At 35.6% G+C, this 21,200-nt stretch overlaps 1 protein-coding gene across 1 annotated transcript in view; it reads right to left on the reverse strand.

Moving 5' to 3' along the window:
* Positions 1 to 4,333: 4,333 nt before the first annotated feature.
* Positions 4,334 to 21,200, reverse strand: part of LOC117104323 (ataxin-2-like protein) — a 46,695-nt gene continuing 29,828 nt past the window's right edge. The window contains exons 6-19 of the mRNA XM_033245137.1: positions 20,508 to 20,644; positions 18,468 to 18,556; positions 17,450 to 17,707; positions 16,493 to 16,830; positions 16,078 to 16,263; positions 15,661 to 15,704; positions 14,762 to 15,129; positions 12,405 to 12,468; positions 11,414 to 11,627; positions 10,243 to 10,463; positions 8,961 to 9,057; positions 8,014 to 8,586; positions 7,795 to 7,883; positions 4,334 to 6,672 (exon numbers count right to left, since the gene is read on the reverse strand). Coding sequence (XP_033101028.1) covers positions 7,834 to 7,883; positions 8,014 to 8,586; positions 8,961 to 9,057; positions 10,243 to 10,463; positions 11,414 to 11,627; positions 12,405 to 12,468; positions 14,762 to 15,129; positions 15,661 to 15,704; positions 16,078 to 16,263; positions 16,493 to 16,830; positions 17,450 to 17,707; positions 18,468 to 18,556; positions 20,508 to 20,644 — 2,639 coding nt within the window. The 3' untranslated portion in view covers positions 4,334 to 6,672; positions 7,795 to 7,833. The remainder of the gene's footprint in view (positions 6,673 to 7,794; positions 7,884 to 8,013; positions 8,587 to 8,960; positions 9,058 to 10,242; positions 10,464 to 11,413; positions 11,628 to 12,404; positions 12,469 to 14,761; positions 15,130 to 15,660; positions 15,705 to 16,077; positions 16,264 to 16,492; positions 16,831 to 17,449; positions 17,708 to 18,467; positions 18,557 to 20,507; positions 20,645 to 21,200) is intronic.

Genomic DNA, 21,200 nt, shown 5'->3' on the forward strand with positions numbered 1-21,200 from the left:
TCACTGTAAGATTAACAATAGAAATTTTAATGTTGGCCTATGCCACTTTTGGCCCTGTCCAATAAAAAAAAATGTATTTTGATGACGTCATGGAAAATACAAAAAGTTTTCCACAGAAGTTCTTTTGTCCCAAACCTCCTTAAACATTTCAAAATTAATTTGTAATTTCACTGTTCCCTGGTATTACAATGAAAAATAACATCGTCCAATCAGAAAACAGTACAAAAATGACGTCATATAGATTTGAAAATGCTTTTATTGAATTCTACGGGTATGAAAACCTCTAGATAAGTCTTGTATTCGCTCAGATTAGCTTCTGTAATGAGTAATTAATTTTGGCACGCTTTGACTTCAATCTGGCCCACTGTGCAGCGGTGCGTAACCAACAGAAATAAGATAAGCTTTTGGGCTGATTTTCTGACATCATGTTGTTTAAAAACTCCATAACGGGGCGTCGTATCCAAAAAATGTTTCCAGGAAAATGTTCTTAAAAGACCAGTCTATACCACTATATGATTGAAAAAAAAATTGAAAAATTTTTTTGACCTCTGAAATCAAGATTGAAAAAGAAAAGCCTATCTTAGTAGTGTATTAAAATAGGCCAATGCATTACAGTGCAGTAGCATAGGACTTTCGTGTTGTTACTGTTCCAAGTAGCGATAATATACATATTTCTCTTATTACAAAGTACAAGTTATGTTTTATAGAGAGGTATAGTATAGTAAATCATGTTTTTAACACAGGAAACTCTCATATGGTAACTAAAACAATTCTAGTTCAGAGTATTACTAGTACTACAGCACTGTAATACCGATGGTGAAAAAGGCGTTATCCACTACGTAGACCTAGTATCTTTGAATGCAGTACAAAGCGTGTTTTGCTGCTGCAGCAATATTACACTGCTTGGGAGTTATCCCAAATTCTTCGGATTTTTAATGACACCTTGGGACTTTTGGAGTCCACTCGCTAGTCATAATATTAATAGGCTATTTATAAGGTCCACTGTTCACAAAGCTGGTTTTCCACTACGAATTTATTCGCGCGAATCAAAGCTTCGGTTCGCTTCCTGAGCTCTGATTGGTTGCGCATTTTCTCGCTTCGCAAAAATTCCGATAAGGTATGTGAATGATGCGCATGGACCGACGCTTTCGATTCGCGCGAATATAATAAATTTGCCTTGTGGAAAACCGGCTCCGCTAGTTATAAATACAATTGTTTATAAAGCTGGTTTTCCACTAGACGAAGTCTAAATTGAGAGACATGTGAAGTATACTCATCTCCATTTGAATGCTCACCATGCCACTCCCTTTCGCTTGTTTCCTGAATCTATAACAACTCCCTGCCTGAAAAAAGATTTACGAAGTATCCGTTCAAAGTCATGGAAGTACTTTGTACTAGAAAGCCCCACAAGTCAAACAAATATATATATGATGTAGCACGTTGTTCCATATTAAATATAGTGGTGAAGGCGATGACAATAAAAACAAGTTAAGTTGATGTATTTTTGGAACATTATTTAACACGAAAACCTCTATTTTTATTATGAATAGCCAACCTCTTTTTTATTATAAATAGCGAACATTATGAATAACGGTCTTTAATTTATATCATGAGTAGCGAACCCTTTTTCTTGATTATGACTAGCGAACCTTATGCCTTGTGGTCCTTTTAATAAATTATGAATAGTGACCCCTTTTCTTGATTATGACTTGCGAACCTTATTTCATAGGTCCAGTATGCGGTGGGGCCCTTGGCGGATATTTGACAAAGTTTGGTGAATTTTATTAGTTATTTCATAGGCATCAAGCTGTAATATGACTTCATAATTGTTGTAATATCCAGTGGTGGATCAATTAATTTGAGGATTGGGGGGGAGGGGGTACTTTCACAGATGGAAAATCTATACTACCTCAGCCCCACCATGGTTGGGATTAAGAAAATTTGTGATTATGGCACCTATAGATGACTGGAAATTTCACTTCCAGACATCAAATTTAAATATACTGTAATTTTCTTTCATCTCCCTTCAGTCTGCCATTGGGTACCTTCACAGATAGATGAGCTATCTTGGGATTTTTTAGACCCACTCTTGGGAATTTTCATTTTTCAAATCAAGTCTAGCTCAAAATTATTATAGGAGTGAACTAGAAATAAGTGGAGATCCTTTGCGTCGCCTCAAGCGCCAGAGGGCACAGAAGAGGATTAAGTAGTAGTAAGTAGTACAAAAAGTTTGGTTTGGGAAATCATTGAATTTACAGTATTTTTTTGTAGAGAAACAAGATTTACATAGTAAAACCCGGATTGAAGTATACAGTAGAGTGGCGACAAGATTTACCCAACGAGGGTCAAATGTCCCAAATGGGTGTAAGCCATTAGTGACCAAGCCACGGACATGCTGTCCGCGTCGTGTTTGTTTTTCTGTTTGTCAATGTCACTGATTTTTTTTTTTTTTTTATTTATTTTTTAAATATTTTTTTCTATATTGCGAGTGCACTGCCATTTTTTTTTTTTTTTTTTTTTTTTTTTTTTTTGCTCGGGCACCTCACTTAGGGTGGCCATCTCATCGAGCTTTGCTCTTATTGGTCATTCCCCACCGTTTGATTTTACTGTATTCAATTTATAAATATGTATCTCGGTGAATAAATTTGAACTTAAACTTGAAACATTGATTGTGATTTATTTATTGTTAACTAATATAATTATGGAAGTACCTGTTAATTTTTGTAAATATTACGTTTCAGTAAGAAAAGAATCAATTCAGTTTTTGATCATTACCGTAAATTTACAGTGAAATTAAAGCCAGGCTCCGGAGAAAAACATTTTTTTTTTTATATGTTGTACAACTTATTTTAGGCTACGTACAGACTTGGAGATAAGCCAGGCTTGAGGGAAGCCCGGCTTAGCTTTGCCGGGCGTTCAGACTAACGGGAATAGCAGACAAGAATTTGCATTATAATGAACCGTAACCAGGAAACGTGTTTCAAAACATTGCTCACGAAACATACACTCGCTCACAGCGTACGTAATTGAATGCTGGTTGGTCATTTTGTCACCCAAAGTCAATGCAAGACCCCTCTCAACGAATAAAGCCCGGCTTAGAAAAGTTAAACACGGTGGCATGCCAGGCCTAGTTGCTATAGGAACACAGCCCGGCTTGAGATAAGCCACCTAGTTCAGACTGGCAGGTGGATAAACCCGGTGAGTTCAGCCGGGTTTATCCACCTAATCTGGACTAGGCCTTTAAGGGACTTCTGGATGGCCGGAAATGGCACACTCAGACTTCAAAAATACTTTTAATGTAAAGTTGATAAAATACAATTGTTACTATACTCTTTTTTCTATACCTTGTTTTGCAAACCACCACCCTCCAATATTGATAAAATAAGATATGTATATTTCCTCCTATTTATATAAATTTAAAGCATTTTACCATTCCATTACTGCAAGGTTTATATTCAACACTAAAATTTTATTTTTGTTTTATCCTCCATCAGGTTGATTTTGGCAAAACAAGAAAACAAAATTTTGTTTTTATTTTTTTTCCCACCCGCCTGGGGGGGGGGGGGGGGGGGGGGGCTCCCCCCCCCCACTTTTTGGCGAAAAATATATAATGTCTGGAAATTTTTTTATGATCGGAAATGCAAAAAAAGAAGGAGGGAAGAAGGAGGGAAAGGATGGGAAAGAGAATGTTTATCCAGTACCCGACCGAGTTACATTTTCGGGGGCTGCCCTCCTCCCCCACCCCATACCTTTTAGAAAGAAAAAAAAAAAGGAAAGAAAGAAAAAAAAAAGAACTAATCGCCCAAAGCGCCTCGGGTTATTTTCAAGTGTCTATAACACTAAATTTCCGAGGGGCATTCCCTGGACCACTAGGGTAGTGTTATCTCTATTGGCCCCACTTTCGGTCCCCCCCCCCTTCAGACATCTCTGGATCCACCCCTGGTACAATATATAAAACATTTGTTTGCCCTCCCAAGTCTGGCTTTAAGGGTGGAAAAAATTTAAGAATGGTATTACTACTGCATCTGTTGGCAATTGGCAAGAAAAATATCTCATTAAAATGCATCATGGAGGAATATATGTAACAACCTGTGATGAAATAATTATTTTGAGATTTGATGATAGTCAATAGTAAAATAAATTTCCTCACCATATAACATACAATTACAGTATTACCTTCACCTATATTTTTAAAGTGGCTGGTAACTAATTTAAGGATTTTTTGTAGTAAAACTTTTGTAAATCAGAAAATGAGAGCTCATCTTTAAATCTAACTATACAAAGCAATTTGAACATCTAGAAACACAATGATAAAGAAGGCACCACACATTGGTTCTTATTTGGATAAAATGCAATCATGTCATTTTTTATTTCATTTCACATCAAGACAAAAAACGGAAGAACAATAGAACTCGTTTGTAACACAAAGAACGATGTTCACCGTTTTCATACACTTCCCTTGAGCAGTGCCCTCCCTTGCTATATCCTTGAAAATAACCCCCTTATATTGTTGTCATAAAAACATAGACATGATAGAACTAATTCAAATATCAGATTCTTTAAACTACAGTAGCTGCCAAAATAACTTAACTATAGAGGGCAGCAAACAGGTCATAAAGATCTGTAAGTTTAAACTTTTGCTTTGCTCATCCTTGTGTGCGTGTGTGTGTGTATGTATGTATGTATGTATGTATGTATGCATGTGTCACCAACATGCATGTACATGTATATAATGTAAAATGTTCATTTTAATACAGTAGTTCATTACACATCAGCATTATTTTATTTTAAAAATAAACACTAAAATCAATATATGAATAATAATAATAATAATAATAATAATAATAATAATAATAATAATATAATACTGCATTAATAAAATAAATATTTATATACTTTGATGCACTGGTTAAGAAATTGTCGATAAAAACAGTCAAACTATTTCCATTTCACATCCTGAATAAATAACTGTGTTGAAATTAAATCTGAAACAACCAAAACATTTACACCCCATTTTGCATTTGCAGACTATACCAGGCTTAGCCATGTATTTATGACATTAGATGTCACTGATGATATGTGTTATCTTAATGATTAATGAAATAAACAACTATGCCTTATACTGTAAAGTGATATGCATCTTAAATGGAGTGATTTCAAGAATACCTTACTCATATCTAATTAACTGTGGAGCTGTTCACACCATGTAATTGGCTCACTCAAAGAAATCTGAAGTGAAGCAGGAACTCCTGTCACAAAGAACTATAATTAGGTGTCATAAGTCAACACCACAGATCAGTAAAAAAAAAGCCGACATTCATTTATGCAATGGCATTTGATGACAGATTGTTAAATTATTAAGTAGAAACTATTTCAAAATAATAGCTTAACATCCAATTTGCATTACTTCACTGATCAACTTAATCATTTTAACTAAAACATGAAATCAACAATAATCATTTTATAAAACAGTTGTTTCGTGTTAATCCTTACGGGGTGAAAATATTACCAATATATTTGAATAACTAACCTGAGGGACTATCAGTAAGCATACCCTAATATTTATACATAGGGACCAGAAAACGTGTGAACATTGTCCACATGTGGGGGACCGAGAAAACATAAGCTACATAATAAAATATTAGAATACAATTAGTGTTATCAGGATGAATAAAGCAAAGGTAAGCAACTTTAACAATTATTTCTGTGCTCATTCATGCATATTATTTTTTACTTAGATTCATAGGAATATGCAATGAATGTGAAATTACATATTCAATGTAAGCACTATTCAGTCACCAGAGTTTTCAATTAAATGACATGGTTTTCAAATTTCATAATATATATATCGTATTTGTTTTCTTTAATTTTGTGATGTAAATTATCACATTTAAATGGAATTTAGAATTTAATATCAGGGAAAATACATTTGCATATAAAGAATCTGAAGTCAAGGTCATTTAAACAATATTTAAATAAGAATAATTTACCAATTTATGGGGCGAATTTTGAAATCTTTAGATAGGATAAATCTGTTGCAGAAACATCTTAAAACCTTAATTTAATTCATCTAGAGTTTAGTCAGCAATAATTAGCCTACGATTCTGACTTATATCCTCATTGTTAAAATCTCAATAATATCTGCGGACCAGGAGCCTTGTTGGCACTCCATTTAGAGAGTAAAGAGCAAACAGCACACTAGGCCAATTGGCAAATCCATTTTAAAAGGCTGGATCAGACAGTAAACTACTGCAGCCTGGCTGGTGGTACTCTATAAATATTCAGAGCAGACAGAAACCCTGTTTGTACTCCACATAGAGGGCCAGGAGCAGACACAAGCCCCCGGTAGTTTTTAATTATAAGGTGCATTAAAAGAAAACCAAACATGTTGGTAACTTGCACAATATGATTCTTGGAGTACGATTAGATAATTCTGTAGGATTCTTCTGCTTGCTTCAATTTAAATCCTAGGCCCTTGGTAGGATTTTCCTAAGAGCCGATCCATCAGGAGGAAACAACATTATTTCCCATCAGGTAAAACACATCTTGTACATTCAATACAAGGCTCAGCTGTCACACATAAGCAGCATATATCCTTTTCAATAAGAAATTCCTCCAGCTCTTAGACATCAGGTCTCTATAATATAATAAATTATGAAGGCCTTGATCAGTCTGGGGAGGAGAAAAAAAAATGGCAGTTATTAAAATCTTGAACAATGAAGCACCAAAATAAGAAATCCTACATATAATAAATATACATTCTTGGAACTGAAATAAAATTCTTTAACCACAGCTGGGTCATTTCCATGTCAAATCACCCAATGGGTTTAACCCAACTGACTCCGATTTCGAAAAAAATTGGTATACATGTTGGATTTGGCATCAAATGTGCAAACCTCAAATTTTAGCTAAATCGGATCAATATTTTGAAAGTTACGGCCCGCCCAAATATGGGAAAATTGGCCAAAATGGGTGGGGCCACCAACATTTAAAGCTTAATATTTCAGCAGTGGGCTGACCAATATTCATAAAATTGGTAAAAAGAGAATTAACTAAGGAATATAAATATGCCATTATTTTGAAAAATTGACCTTATTTAATTTCAATGATCTTTTGACCTCAAATTTTACCTTGTGGATCGCGTCGCCGTGAAATTTTATTTCATTTTAATCAAGGCCATGGGTGTTAGCTACGACATAAAAAAATTGGAGATGTAATATTTCTTATAAGCAAGTAATATATATTCAAAATTTGCTAGTCTAGGAAAAACCCCAAAATTGATTTTTTTTTTGACAATAAGTAATATAAAAGTACTATCAAAAATTTACAGATTCACTGCTGAGAGTGGGCCTGGTTCTTGTATCAACAAAGCTGCTTGTTTCCCATGAAGAGGGTCTGGAGGCCAGCAAAGGCCCCCAGCATGGTTAGAGGGCAGAGCCCTAATGTGGGTTTGGTGGTGAAGCTATGTATTTGTATGCTTAATTTATATGATTGAAGACAATCATGGAGATTAGATCTTGAGAAAAAATAAGTTCTTTTTGTTGGTCATTGACTCGAAAGTACAGGCCCGCCAGTCCCACCCACTCAGCGCTAGTATCTGAACAGACTCCAACTGTATCTTACCTGCTACCCATTTAACACTTTGGTGAAGAGAGAAACAATGCATATAAAGTACCTGTCTACATATACAAGCAGTTAGCCTTGGAACATATGACTGGAAGATCAGGCTATAATTATATTCTAAGCAGGCAAGAGTATCAACTATAAATACAGTAAATTAAAATGTGTACTTACTCTATATATATTTTTGAATTTTATGCACTACACATTGCTCTAGTTAGTCTGCTGGTAGGCTTGAATAGGAGGGTGTTGACCTTGACCTCCTAAACAAAACAAAAAAATACAAACAAAATTGGTTACTATTTATTATTTATACAACCTGGTATATAATTATCACTGCCATTGTTAATTCTGGTACCAAGTGACTAGAAATATTTGAAACCTGTATATTACCTTGTGGGGGCAGATATGATATGCTTCCACTTGGTAGCATGACTGTGTGTGAATGTTGGGGGACTGGCTGTCCCCCTCCTACATACATCACATTGCCAGGTTGTGCATGAGGGTGCGGGTGAGGGCTAGTGTGAACTGTCGTCATATTTGTTATGCTGTGGGAGGTAGCAGAGTATGGCTGGGGTTGAGGCTGCTGCTGTTGTTGATGCATTAAAACAGTTGTAAACGTCTGCTGAGATTGAGGTGTGTGACCTTGAATTGGTTGGCTGTGCTGTGGCATGTTGTAATATATCGGTAACGGTATATTTTGCTGAGTAGATTGTGAGGGTGACTGTATAGAATGTTGAACTGGGCTAGGCGTTGGTCTATGACCCTGAGGCTGGCCTTGATGGTGCTGGTTTTGTCCTTGTTGAGCTCCATGGGAGTGAGGATGGGCTGACTGGACCATTTGATGGTGACCTGCTTGGCCCTGGGGATGTTGTTGGCCTCCTTGTTGAGCAGATGAGGGGTGATGAGGGTACACTGATGGCTGTTGCTGACCTGGATAGACTTGACTGGAACCTTGGGGTGTAACTGGAATAAAGTATGTTAATTACTAGCTTTAAAAAATCAATTTAAATAGGGTTATAGATACCAATAAAGAGAATTATGAAGATGTGAAGAACAACATGATGATTATAATGATAGCAATAACATTAACAAAAGTAAACAAAATTAGTAAATACGAAAAAATATAGATAACAACAAACTCGATAAGACTGGGATTAACAACAATAATCTTTTCAGTTTTAGGAAACTTCTACTTGGATAATTTCAATTGGTAGAATGTATAATTCAATTCTATTTACAGATCAACAACTACAACTATACAACTACATGGGCCTTACAAAGTTAAAACTGCCCTCATGTAGCTATGAAAAATGTAACTGTAAACACTGCTTTCTTACCAAAGAGAGGGGTATTTGGAGAGACCTCTGGCAGTGGATGGAGTTGAGCTTGTGATTGTTGTACATTGGACATCGAACTGGCGTGACGATAAGGCAGCTACATAATAAACAAAAACCCAACATTTTAATAAGTTCATCCGCATTCCACATAAACTTATCATTTCCAAGATGGTCTTTCAAAAATAGTAAAATATATCATATATCTTTCGTCATGATGTTTACCTATACTGTATATGGTCATGATGTGATGTCATCATGACTATATTTAGGCGTGTCGCATGTTTTTGTCATATAAACTTTGATAGTCTGGACAGGGCTTTAGATTAATTAACCAAAAAAAAAGTGGGTTTTTTTTGTTTTTTTTTTATTCACAACAGGCAACAATTTTGTACCTTCAATTGAGATGACTACTTTTGCTTAATTAAAATCATAGACTGATAAAACAGTGTAAAGATTTGTGTATATATGGGTATGATATGACAACATTATATCCATAGATCAAGTTTCATGTTTCAATTTTCAATTTCATTTGCTACAGATGCCATTGTGGGCAAATATCCACTTTAAAAATACAATACAGGACAATAAATGCAATATACACGAAATAATACAGTAGAACCTCAATTTTACTTACGGTACTGGACCGGAGGGCGTGCATAAATCTGGGTATTCGTAAAATTAAGGTTGGGTTAAATTTGTAGGCCTACAAAGGGAGGATATTTAAGATTGTCCAAGAATATTACGCCTAGATATCTGATGGAATGAACAATTTCAATTGTTTTACCGTGAAGAAGAGGGGGAATATATCAGGTATTTGTGGAAGTCAATGTACATAATTTTGCGTTTATGGGGCAAATGTTAAACCATTGGAAAGGGACCAGGACTCAAGAAGGGAGCCAATGGAGTTACGAGGTTGTAATAACAATGTTTTAATGAGCTAAGGAAAATACTTTCAACTAATTTACTAAAAAAGGGGAAGAGACAGAAATGGGACGATAATTAGAGAAATTCCAACTGCTGGAAGTGATATATCATCATGGCCATATATGGCCATTCCATACAAATTTTTTCACATACACCACGCCCATATATGGACATTTGGCAAATTTGTCATAAAAAAATTGATAATGTGGATAGAGCTTAAATGTTATATATAATTAATAATAACAACAACAACAACAATAAAAACAATAACAATAATAACAACAATAATAATAACAATAACAACAATAATAATAACAATAACAATAATAATAATAATAATAATAATAAAAATGCTAACCTTTTGTTGTTGCATCTGCACAAATGGCATGGGTTGAGGTTGCATTATAGGCTGACCTGGGATCATCTGACCAGGATGTGCCCCTGGATGCTGATGATACGGCGGTACAAAATGAGAAGGGGCTAGCAGTGGTTGCCCGGTTGCTGTTGATGCCGACATCATTTGTCCAGATATATCCCCTGGTTGCTGCTGCCTTGGGGGCTGTGGTAGATTGGTTGCCGCTATGAAAAAAGTCAATGTATTACTTGAATGTATTCAAAAACAAATTCCTTATGTCACATAGAGAAAGTACCGATCCAATTCATGGCACCTCATTGAAGCTTATATCAGCATTTCACAGAAATACAGTAGAACCCCTATTAAAGGGACACCCTTTCGTGTTTTTGGTTAGGGACAAAAAAAAATGTCCCCTGAATAGGGGTACCCCTATTCAATGGACATTTTTTTTTGGTCCCTAACCAAAAACACAAAATTGTCCCCTTAATAGGGGTTTTTTGGCATGTTTTCATACAACGAATCAGCTAAGTAGTATTAGAACTATAATTTATAGCAACAATTTGCAATGCAAATACGATTCATTTATAATATGAAATCAGCACAAATGTAATTAAAACAACAATAGTTTTATATGTTGTAGAAGCAGTTTGGTGCAGCTGGAACGATATGGTTTCCCAACCTCGAAGTCCGGGTTTTAGTCTCTCGCTGTACTGTACATTGCTTCTCCTGTAATCACCTGTCTTGTCGGGCTCGTATGTAGACCATACACACCTGTATGGTACAGTACATGAATAGGGATGTCCCAAAAAAGGGGTTCTACTGTATATCCAATAAAAAAAAATTAATTTGTACCATAATTGAAAAAAGTTCTAATGGTACATTGTTGATGTACTACTATTCTCAAGTTTTTAAAATATTCCATAAATCAAAATAAATTAATCAGTAAGCATTTAAGTTTTATAAATAAGATTGAGGATGTGGAATGTCTAATCTATGAGACAGTAGCATAAATATAAAAGACTTTCCCAATCAAAATCGATTGGTCCAAAAACAAAAATAATAATGAACTAATTATTAATCTTCATTGTTAAATTACTCAGTAATTATTTTTGTATTTGGACTAACCAAATATTTGTTATCATAGGTTCAATATAAAAACCGGAGAACTACTTACGACTTTTAGGATATTTTTTCTGAAGAGGAATTTGGTGTGCATAGACAACTGAGGGCATTTGAGGGATAAAGGTGTGCGGTGGAGGGGGTCCACCAGTCATTATTTGGGTCATTGGCATTGATGGTGGATGGAGTGTTGGACTCTGACTCTGTCGTGAATGCGGTCGGGGAGGTGTCGGTGTTTTACTCACACTCACCCCCTTACGTAGTGAGTTCTGTGTTGAAAAAAAAAAAACAGTTAATATAATTAAAATGCATACAACTTGTAAATATAGCTTGGATTAAGGCCTAAAAATGAACATCAAAATGGACTGCTCAACTCCTTGGATATTTTTGCTAAATTACCGCAAAACAACTTAACCTATTGTAACCATATTTGTAAAAAAAATGCATATTCCTGGATCTGTTCTTACTGGACAGTTAAGTTAGACTGACACTCAAAGATAATAACAAGATAGCATTTTCCGCAGTTTGCATTCAACAAATAGAAGCGTACAATTCACGTAGAACACAATGGAAAGTAATTGTAATTGAAAAAGGGCATCCTAGTTGTTACTATGGTGGTTGTTTCAAAATTTGCACCGAGATCATAGATGTCAAAGTTCAAAAGTAATTGCAATGGCAAGAGGGCGTCCTACACTGTGTTATTACAGAATTTGCAAGCAAAGATTGCGGAGAACGCTATCTTGTTATTATAAGATTTTTGCTGACACTCTGGAAAGGTCTATTGTGCATTTGGTAAATATTTCTATGGTCTTCCCAAACTATATTTAATGAGAGGGTGATGTAATTTGGTTCTTTTAAGCCAAAAAACCAAGTCCACTCATGAGGATTAAAACCTCTTTAAGTGCCACTAATATTTACTATTAATAAGTGATCTCTAAAGTGACAATATTTGTAATACCAGAAGTATGTATTTTAGCCCCCAATGGCAGCTTAAAAGTACAATTGAAAATAAAAACAGGATTTTGAAATGTTTATTAGAATCTTACCGGTGTGAAAGGCTTAGCTGATGGGTTCAAGGTAAATTCCTTAGCATTTGGGTTCAGCTTAAATCTGAAAGTAGAAAAGAATCACAATCGTCTTCATATAGTTTATATTTTATCTAATTCTTTAGTATGGACTATCAGGCCCATGGGCTACAATACTTGCGATTACTTTTGACTACCTTAGCCATCTTCTGAACTTAAGTATTAATAATTCTTTATTGGTCCTCATTAAAATAAGAAATTGGAAATTCGGGTTGGCCTTCTGGGGACCTGCGGCAGCCGCAATGCAGCACCACCCAACTTAACTTCAACATAACGAATAAACATTATCCTTAACCCGTCTAACTCTCAATATGAGGGTTATTTGAGGAGCCAAGTGATCAGACTCCAATTCAAACCCAAAACTGGCCGGGTTTGAACCAGGGATGTTCAGCACAAGAAGCAGGAACAATACCTCACGGCCAACAGCTCAGCTCAAAGCTTAATTAAATTATTGTATATCTCGTTTTGTTCAATTTTACACCTTCTCAGCTATTTCTGACCATGCCAGATGAATCGAAAGATGACACAACCAAGCTACACAATTTTATTGGTTACTTGAACCCAGAAATGAGATGAAAATGGAAAGATGGATGTGCCATGTTAGCCTGAAAGACAGACTTCACAAGAACTCAGGGATAGACTTGCCATACAAGGTATCAGGCATTGTGTGCAGTTTGGTAGACTATGTTGGTTTGGTCACATTGAAAGGATGGAGCAGACCCCGAAAAACATGGGAGGAACTCATTCAAAGCGAGCTTAGGGCAAAACGTCTAACTCCGCAGTTAGCTCTGGACAGAGAAGCTTGGAGATCAAATGAAGAATAGTCCAACCCTTAACCAAAATGGAAAAAGACTGAAACCGCATATGATGAATTGGTTTCTTATGCTTAGTTAGTTGGTCGTCTTTCACGCTAGAAAAAGAGGATTTTAATTCTCTTATCGAAGACAACATTCTTATTACGTCAAAATCTCATCAAATTCCACAAAACATGATAGCAGCGAAGACACATATTCATGGCACTTTGGTAAGTTGCTATTCTCATGGGTGGTGGGCTCTGACACTTTTGGAATGCAGATAAGCCAATTAAAAGAAGATTGTATGGTGATTCCTTATGACCTCCAACAAGGGCACTGTTTCCGTGTGGAAAGTTGATTCTTTCCTTTATTCAATTTTTAGCAATATTAAATGCATCCAATAATTATTTAGACAAGATATTCTACTTTGAGAAACAATTGTGAAAAATGCATTGAAAACAATTAATGCCCTCAACTAAGTAATAAAAAGGCTAATCAAATTGGCTTGTTCATAATTGATGCAATTCAGGGCAATACTGCAATGTCAAATGTGGCAAAGACAAGCCAAACCAGTCACTTGTCGCAAATCCTGTTTCAGAGATAATGGACAAAACATGCTGGAATTTCAAAATTTTTGAAATTTATTGTATTGCACTAAACTAACTTTCATATATCTATACGGCTATGTTCTCACACGGCAGCTAACGGTTAGCAGGATCCGGATCCTGCTAACCGTTAGCTGCCGTGCGTCCATGCGAGAAAATCCCAATCCAGATACCAACAATATGATTATCGAATCACTGGCCAATAAGGAACTGGAAATTATAAACACGTATGTGTGATTGGTTGATGATAGAAATGGCCTCAACTTGCTAACCGATAGCGCTTGCTAACCGTTAGCGTATCCGGATACCGCTAACGGTTAGCGCTAACCGAGCGGGCGTTCTCACGCAGGTGCTAACAGTTAGCGCTAACGGTTAGCTCCCGATCCGGATACTAGGGCTCTCGTGAGAACCAGGCTAAAATCATGCTATGCTGTTATTTTCACCATTTTTGATGTTAAAACAACAATTTTTAACAATTTGGTGATGGTTTCTACCTTGAAATGCCCATAAACTTTGAAGGCTGATTTCTCAAATATTGTTCTTTAAACAGTTGTATGTTTAAACGCCTGTGACTTCATAACAACATGTCGGATTTAAATGAATCTTTTACCATTTTATAGCTCTTATTTTATTGTTTAATTCTGTATTAATAACTAAAAATCAGTTTTTGCAATGAGTGACTGGTTTGGCTTGTCCTTGCCACAAATGTTATTGTTTTAATAATAAACCAGAATGAAATGAAATGAAATTGTAGTTACCCCAGTAGGATTACCTTGGGAAGTCTGTGCGACATTTACCAAGCATCCCAAGTAACATTTTGTCTTTATTAAATTGGGTAATAATTGATGGAGCAGCTTACACCAGGTAATATACCACCACATGACAAAATCAATACAGACAAAATCAATGTTATACTTACTCTGGTTTCTTTTCATCCACTGGCCTTGGTGGCTGAGCTGTGGAGATAGGTTGAGCTTGGGAATGAGCCTGGTGCTGAAGAATTGATACTTGAGATGGTGCCTGGCCTAGCTTCTGAGCCGGTAAAGGTTGCTGTTGTATAATTTGTGTAATAAGTGCCTGCGGTTGAGCCTGCGCAGGTGGTGGTACTGGTCGTGTTTGAGGCGACTGAGAAGATGGCTGAGCTACCTGTTGTGCTGCCTGTTGGGGTACAGGTTGCTGGTTTCCTTGCTGTGGTGTTGGAGCTGGATTTAAGGACTGAACTGGTTTGGCTTCATGGGCCTGGGTAGCAACATGGTTGTTGCTAGGTGTAGTTTGATTCTCTTGTAACTAAAAAATAAAACAAATCAATTTTGCAATCTAACTCTGTCCAAATTTTAATTATTTAAACAAATCAATCAATCACATCAAACAAACAATCAATCAATAACATTTATTTCTCTTATTTTCTCAGAGTACCACTCTCACAAAATATTGTTGAAATACATAAATCAATCCATCAATTCAGTAAACCAGCCAAATAATCAAACAAACCAATCAAATAAGCGAAAGAAATTGATTATCAAAACATTCAAATGAACCAATCAATTCATCATTCCACTAATTAATCAATCAATCAATCAACTAATAACATATACTGATTAATCAATCATATCAATTAAATTATAAAAATCAATTGACCAACAAATCATTCAACCAAATCAATCAATACTTATTTGCACACAATCCAAACAACATGACACACATAAGGATTACAATTATTTAAATTTCTTTGTATAATCTTTATATTATGTAGCATATTTAGTACTCTGGATATTTTCCCACAGGGACCAGTATAGATATAGACAAGTAAAAACTTACCCTGAAGTTGTTGCTAAATTCATTCAATTCACTAATTTTTTGAGCTGAAAATGTAAAACTTTCTTTAGTTTATCTGTCCATAATGAAGTAAAAAAACTAACAATCCATCTTTAAATAATTTCTGCTGGAGGGCTAAAGCCAGACACTCACTGTGTTGCACGACGAATCCAACTCCACTCTCTGTGAGCGATAGACGAAGCATTGCCGTCTGCTGATTGTCGGTGGTAGTCTGAACTGATCCACTGTGCGCATGTCATCGCGTTGCTTTCTCTATAGAATCGCGTCAGCCGACAACCGTCATACGCAGTGAGTGCTTGGCTTAAGTTAAATAATACCTGAGACATTATGCCATTGTTTACTTCCAATACTTATGTGTACAGCATACATTAAGATCAATTAAAATTCATAATTACTTACATTTCTGTGATTTCTGTGGCTTCTTATCCTCTGATGCAACTGGGTGTTGAGGATTGGTTTCACCTGTTGGTGGTAAGCTTCCAACCATTGGGCTTGGTACCCTAGGTATATCTTTTGTAGGCTGCTTGGCCATGTTTGCTGGAGGGCCTGGGCTGGGCGATATTCCTATGGACTCCGGCTTGACTTCTATAGCAATTAAGGATTACCATGTCAATCATAAAATCTGGAAAATCCTCAAATATGTAATTAACTACCATTCAATATTAATTACCATTCAATATTGAAATATTACTACAAAAAGCATATATACACAGATTTTATTTACAACTTTATATCAAACTTCATATTAATTTTTTTAAACATCATAGTAAATTGTTTAGATTGTCTAAATGCCTTTTAGAATCCAGCAACTTACCTCGTTGCTTCATAACATTTTGTTGCTGTGGAACCATGCCACGTTGGGGATTGCTTCCTGCAACAACTTGTGCAGCAGACCTTTGAGGTCGAGGTTCATACGCAAGCCTTGCATCCTGTGACAACCTAACATCTTGGGATTGCCTAGATTCTGGTGACATTCGTACATCTTGCATTGTCAGACGTTCATCAGGCACAGCATGTCTAGGTGGCCTAGCCATGTTCTGTGCGTGTGTCGGTCCTCTTTGGCCCCCCTGTGTTGGAGTGTGAGGCCTATGTGAGGGTTGATTATAATTCCTTTGAGCCGGCTTGTTATTTCTTAAATGAGGGGGTACATACCTATGAGAAGAAAATGAAAATGTTTAAGTCAATGTTATTGTCTTCCTCGGTCACCAATACTATCGCTTTCATTTCTAGTAAATCTTGTAACCTTGGTCATAATTTTGCTATACATATTATCTTTTATTTTAATAAAAAACATTAATAGTTGAACATTTTGATTGATCCCTTGTTCTTTAATAGCTTTGTGCAAAAAAAAAATTTGTAAAAACCCCACAATACATAGAAAAGAGTATAAAGATTCTCTGCCAGAGTATGTGTCATCTAGTGTACTGACCAATATACTTCCTGTCATGTGTGTGCATGTATAGGTTGAGTTAGTGAAAGTTAATATTATAATACACAAGACAGTGAATCGCTATTGAAAGAGGGTACTGCGTTCTAACATTTACATGGGCTTCATTATACATGGGATCAAATGCGTAAATTCTTATCCAAAAAAGTAAGTGTGGTAACGTAAATTGAACTTCAGCAGAAAATTAGCAATTGGAATTAAACCAGGGACCAAAGGTCTCCACGGTTTAACGCACACACAGCTTTAAGCTCCTCTCTCTCTCTAACTGCTGATTTGAGAGTGGGAGTAAATGTACTCGGAAGAACTGAAATGACCATTGCTTACTTATTAGTTGATGCATTACCATCAAACTGTGGGTTTCCTTTTGGGCTAGCGGATCTTCCCTGCTGTGATCCCGATGGGCTCATTCTGGCCTTCGGCCGTTGCACAGCACTGAATCTATCCTCCTCTGTTTGCCCATCATCTAATTCAAGAGCTGCTCTTTGTTTGTAGCCTGCACTTTCTTCAATTTCCATTGCTAGTCTATTCGCCCTTTCTGATTTCTGACGGAACTCCTCTGTATCCTCTTTGCGTAAGAGCGTCCTAAAAAAATTAAATGTTTATTACATTCATTCATACATTCAGTTTAATTTTAAAAAGTTGATGTAAAATGCATAGAAATTTTATGTATCATGTGTATTTATGCATTATATCAATGTAACTTTATTCATTATTAAATCAGATACTATAACATACAATTAAACAAGAGAGGATTATCTAAGATTGCATTTCGACAGTACTTAATACCCTAAAACAACTAGAAAACAGACTATTTCATTATTTTTTTTTTGCTGCAGAAAGAGGGCCTGAAACTATGCTATGAGAATCAGATATTTTACCAGAAACGACAAAATTTTAACCCTTGACCGAGGTCAAATTAATGGGTGACAGACAAAACAACAAATGATGACTTCTTTTTAATATTGATAGACTATTTTGGCAGAACACAAAAACAATTCCCATTAGGACAGTCTGTGTAAGACATGTCCCTGTTTCATACTGTACTGACACTTTATCCCAATGATAAATTTCAAAAGAATGAGTAGTACTGCGCAAGTACCAAATAACATATTGGTCTAGGCCATAGTTACACCCATCTTAGGCAAAAAACAAACATCAAAAGGGCATACACTACTACTACTGAGGCCACCGGCGAGGGACACATTCATTGTTGTCCATTACTTTGGGCATTAAATTTTGAAATACTTTAGTTATGTTATCAGAGATATTTTAAGGTGCTGCGAAAATACGGCCTATACGAAAACTGGATCATGCTTTAAAAAAGTATTTAAAAAATACTTACGTGTAATCTTTTAGAGTTGTGTCGTATGAGGATTCATAACCAAATTGTTTTTCATTAGCTTTAAACATATCTTCCACACTCCATCCATTCTTTAAGGAAAAAAAAACAAATACTTGCTTACATTTTCATAACTATGGATGTACATATATAGTTGCCTTGGTATTTGGTTTATAATATTTCAGTATACAGTCAACTCTCCCAATACCGACCACCCTTCAGACCGTCTACTTTAACCGGATTTCCGGACGGTCCGGTTTAGAGAACGTCATTTTTACCCACCTTGATTCCTTGGCCTTAAGTCGATACAGTCAGGTACACCACACTGTACTATATACTGACCTGAGAATGTCGTTTAAAATGCATCTTTATTACTTTATTTTATTTACATTGTTCTACCTATTTTTTTTTGACGAACTGTATAATCAATAAGATTTACGCAGATCAACTTAATGTGTATCGTATTATCCAGTATAGGCAGAAGGCTTCGTAGCTGCATCGTTGCCTGATATAGGCCTAAACAATCTACGAAGCGAACCTACAAAGCAAAAGCGTGTTGTTTGTTTATATTTGCAGAAAGACTGCTGTAGCATACTGGAATAAACAATGTATTGCTGGATCATTTATGAATGACAAGCACGAGTTTAGACCGTTAATTCAAAGCATGGAGTTGTTTTTGCAAAAAGAAAAACATACACTTGTATGATTTAGTAAGATAAATAAAGGAGAGCTAACGTCCGTTAATGTAAAAATTAAAACCCAATGGAAAATAAATTGCCAGTTCATCTTGTCAACCCCAAAAATCCAGCGTGCGCACCAATCAAAACACAATAAAGTGTGTTAAAGGTTAACCTTGTGGCAAATGTTGAAAAATTGTGGGCGAAAGTGAGTAGAAAACGAAGGAAATTCGGTCCAGCATGAATAGCCTTAATTTGGAAATTTAGTGATTTCTCTATTTCCATTAGTATTGGATCGCTTCAAATTACGGTAAACAAAAACAAAGGTGTCTGAGATGATGTATTTGAGGCATTTCGTCAATAAATCATTGTTTTAATCTGGTCGTCCGGTTTTCAGAAGGTGATTTTATTGTTGCAGACTTAAGAATTTGGCCGGAATTCGGAGATCCGGTTTTCAGAATGGATTTTAATACATTAAGAAAAGGAATGATTTTGAGACTTTTGATTTTGATTTTGAGAAATCCGGTTTCTGGGTGGTCGGTATTGGGAAAGTTGACTGTAGTTAAAAATTTGAAATAATGTTATGGAGGTAGATGTACAGAGAGAAATATTATAACATTGTTTATTTCTAAATTATAATTTACATTCAACAGAGTATGCCACTCACAAGATTTAAGATGTTCTATATGCTAAGTCGTGTTCACAATATACTGATTTTTGATAAGATGAAGGGTAAGTTCACCTTTGTAAAATAGTCCTGCTGTATTTTTTAAAAACCTAGGATTTACAGAACCACTGGCTAAACAAAAGAACTGTTGGCTAAACCACAGAATCGTTGGCTAAACAACTGGACCATTGGATAAACAACAGAACCCTTGGCTAAACAATAAAACCCTTGGCTAAACGCCAGACAGTAGAAATGTAATTGTGAATACATTCAGGAAATATTCAGCGATGTGTAGTAGTAGGAAGCGCACAGGAAGATATAACTTGGACGTGCTGGTCACATTAAGAGTTTTCTACTCAGAAAAAAAGTGGATATTCTTCCTGACTTGGGTACTTTCAACAAGCAGAATGTTAGGCCTTGTCCACACTATCAAATTTTCTTTGACTTTAAAAATGGCCATATATAGTCATGATGTGCCTATATATGGTCATAGCATGAGGTCATCATGACCATATTTAGGCATGTCACATGTATTTGTCAAATAAAATTTGATAGTCTACACAGGGTTTTACATGGCTTGTTCACACTGGGTTTCTTTTGGTCAAACTGAGCAGATACGCGGTTAGTTTTCCCAGTGTCACGTGTCCCTCTGTTATAGGTTACATCAACAGTTGATGTAACCTGATTGTAAACACTTACAGTATCACCATCTAATGATAAATCTGCTGGGGTCTCATTGCTTGGAGTCCACTGCTGTAATTCTCTCTCTCCTGCTTGACCATTCGATTTCTTCCCGCTGATATCTGAATCTGTCTGAAATCCAGGCTGAACATCGCCTACAGATAAAAATTGTAATTAATCAGTAAATGGATTTAATAATGATGATAACATTACAATTACGATATATAGAGTATATATATCAACAAACATGAGAAAAATGTAGAGAGAAAATAAACAGTAACATAATAATATTAATGCAATGATCATAATGAAGAACAAGTAAAATTACCACTTAAAGGCTTATAAAATTATATGAAATTTTGAAAAAAGTAAATAAACATTTGAAATATAATACAATATAAGTTATAAGAAAAAATATTTACTCCTGAAGACATTCCGAAGGAATATTCCATATTTAAGACTATAATCACTCTGTTAACTAAGAAAGTATCAATTCTTTACATTAGGATATTAGGTTATAATGAGTTTTTCAATAACAGGATGATTTCAATTTCAGGGTTTTATGGTGGAAAACCACTAAACTTTTGAATCCTAATTCAATTTAAATATAGACTCAATTAATTGTCAATCATAATTTAGGTCACCTAATCACCGGCTTGTATTTTTGTGTGTACAGCCTATTATATCACTTGATCCATAAACTCACTTCAA

The sequence above is a fragment of the Anneissia japonica genome, unplaced genomic scaffold, assembly GCF_011630105.1.
Source record: "Anneissia japonica isolate Jap-2015-1 unplaced genomic scaffold, ASM1163010v1 scaffold4536_len1192065_cov207, whole genome shotgun sequence".
NCBI lineage: Eukaryota > Metazoa > Echinodermata > Crinoidea > Comatulida > Comatulidae > Anneissia > Anneissia japonica.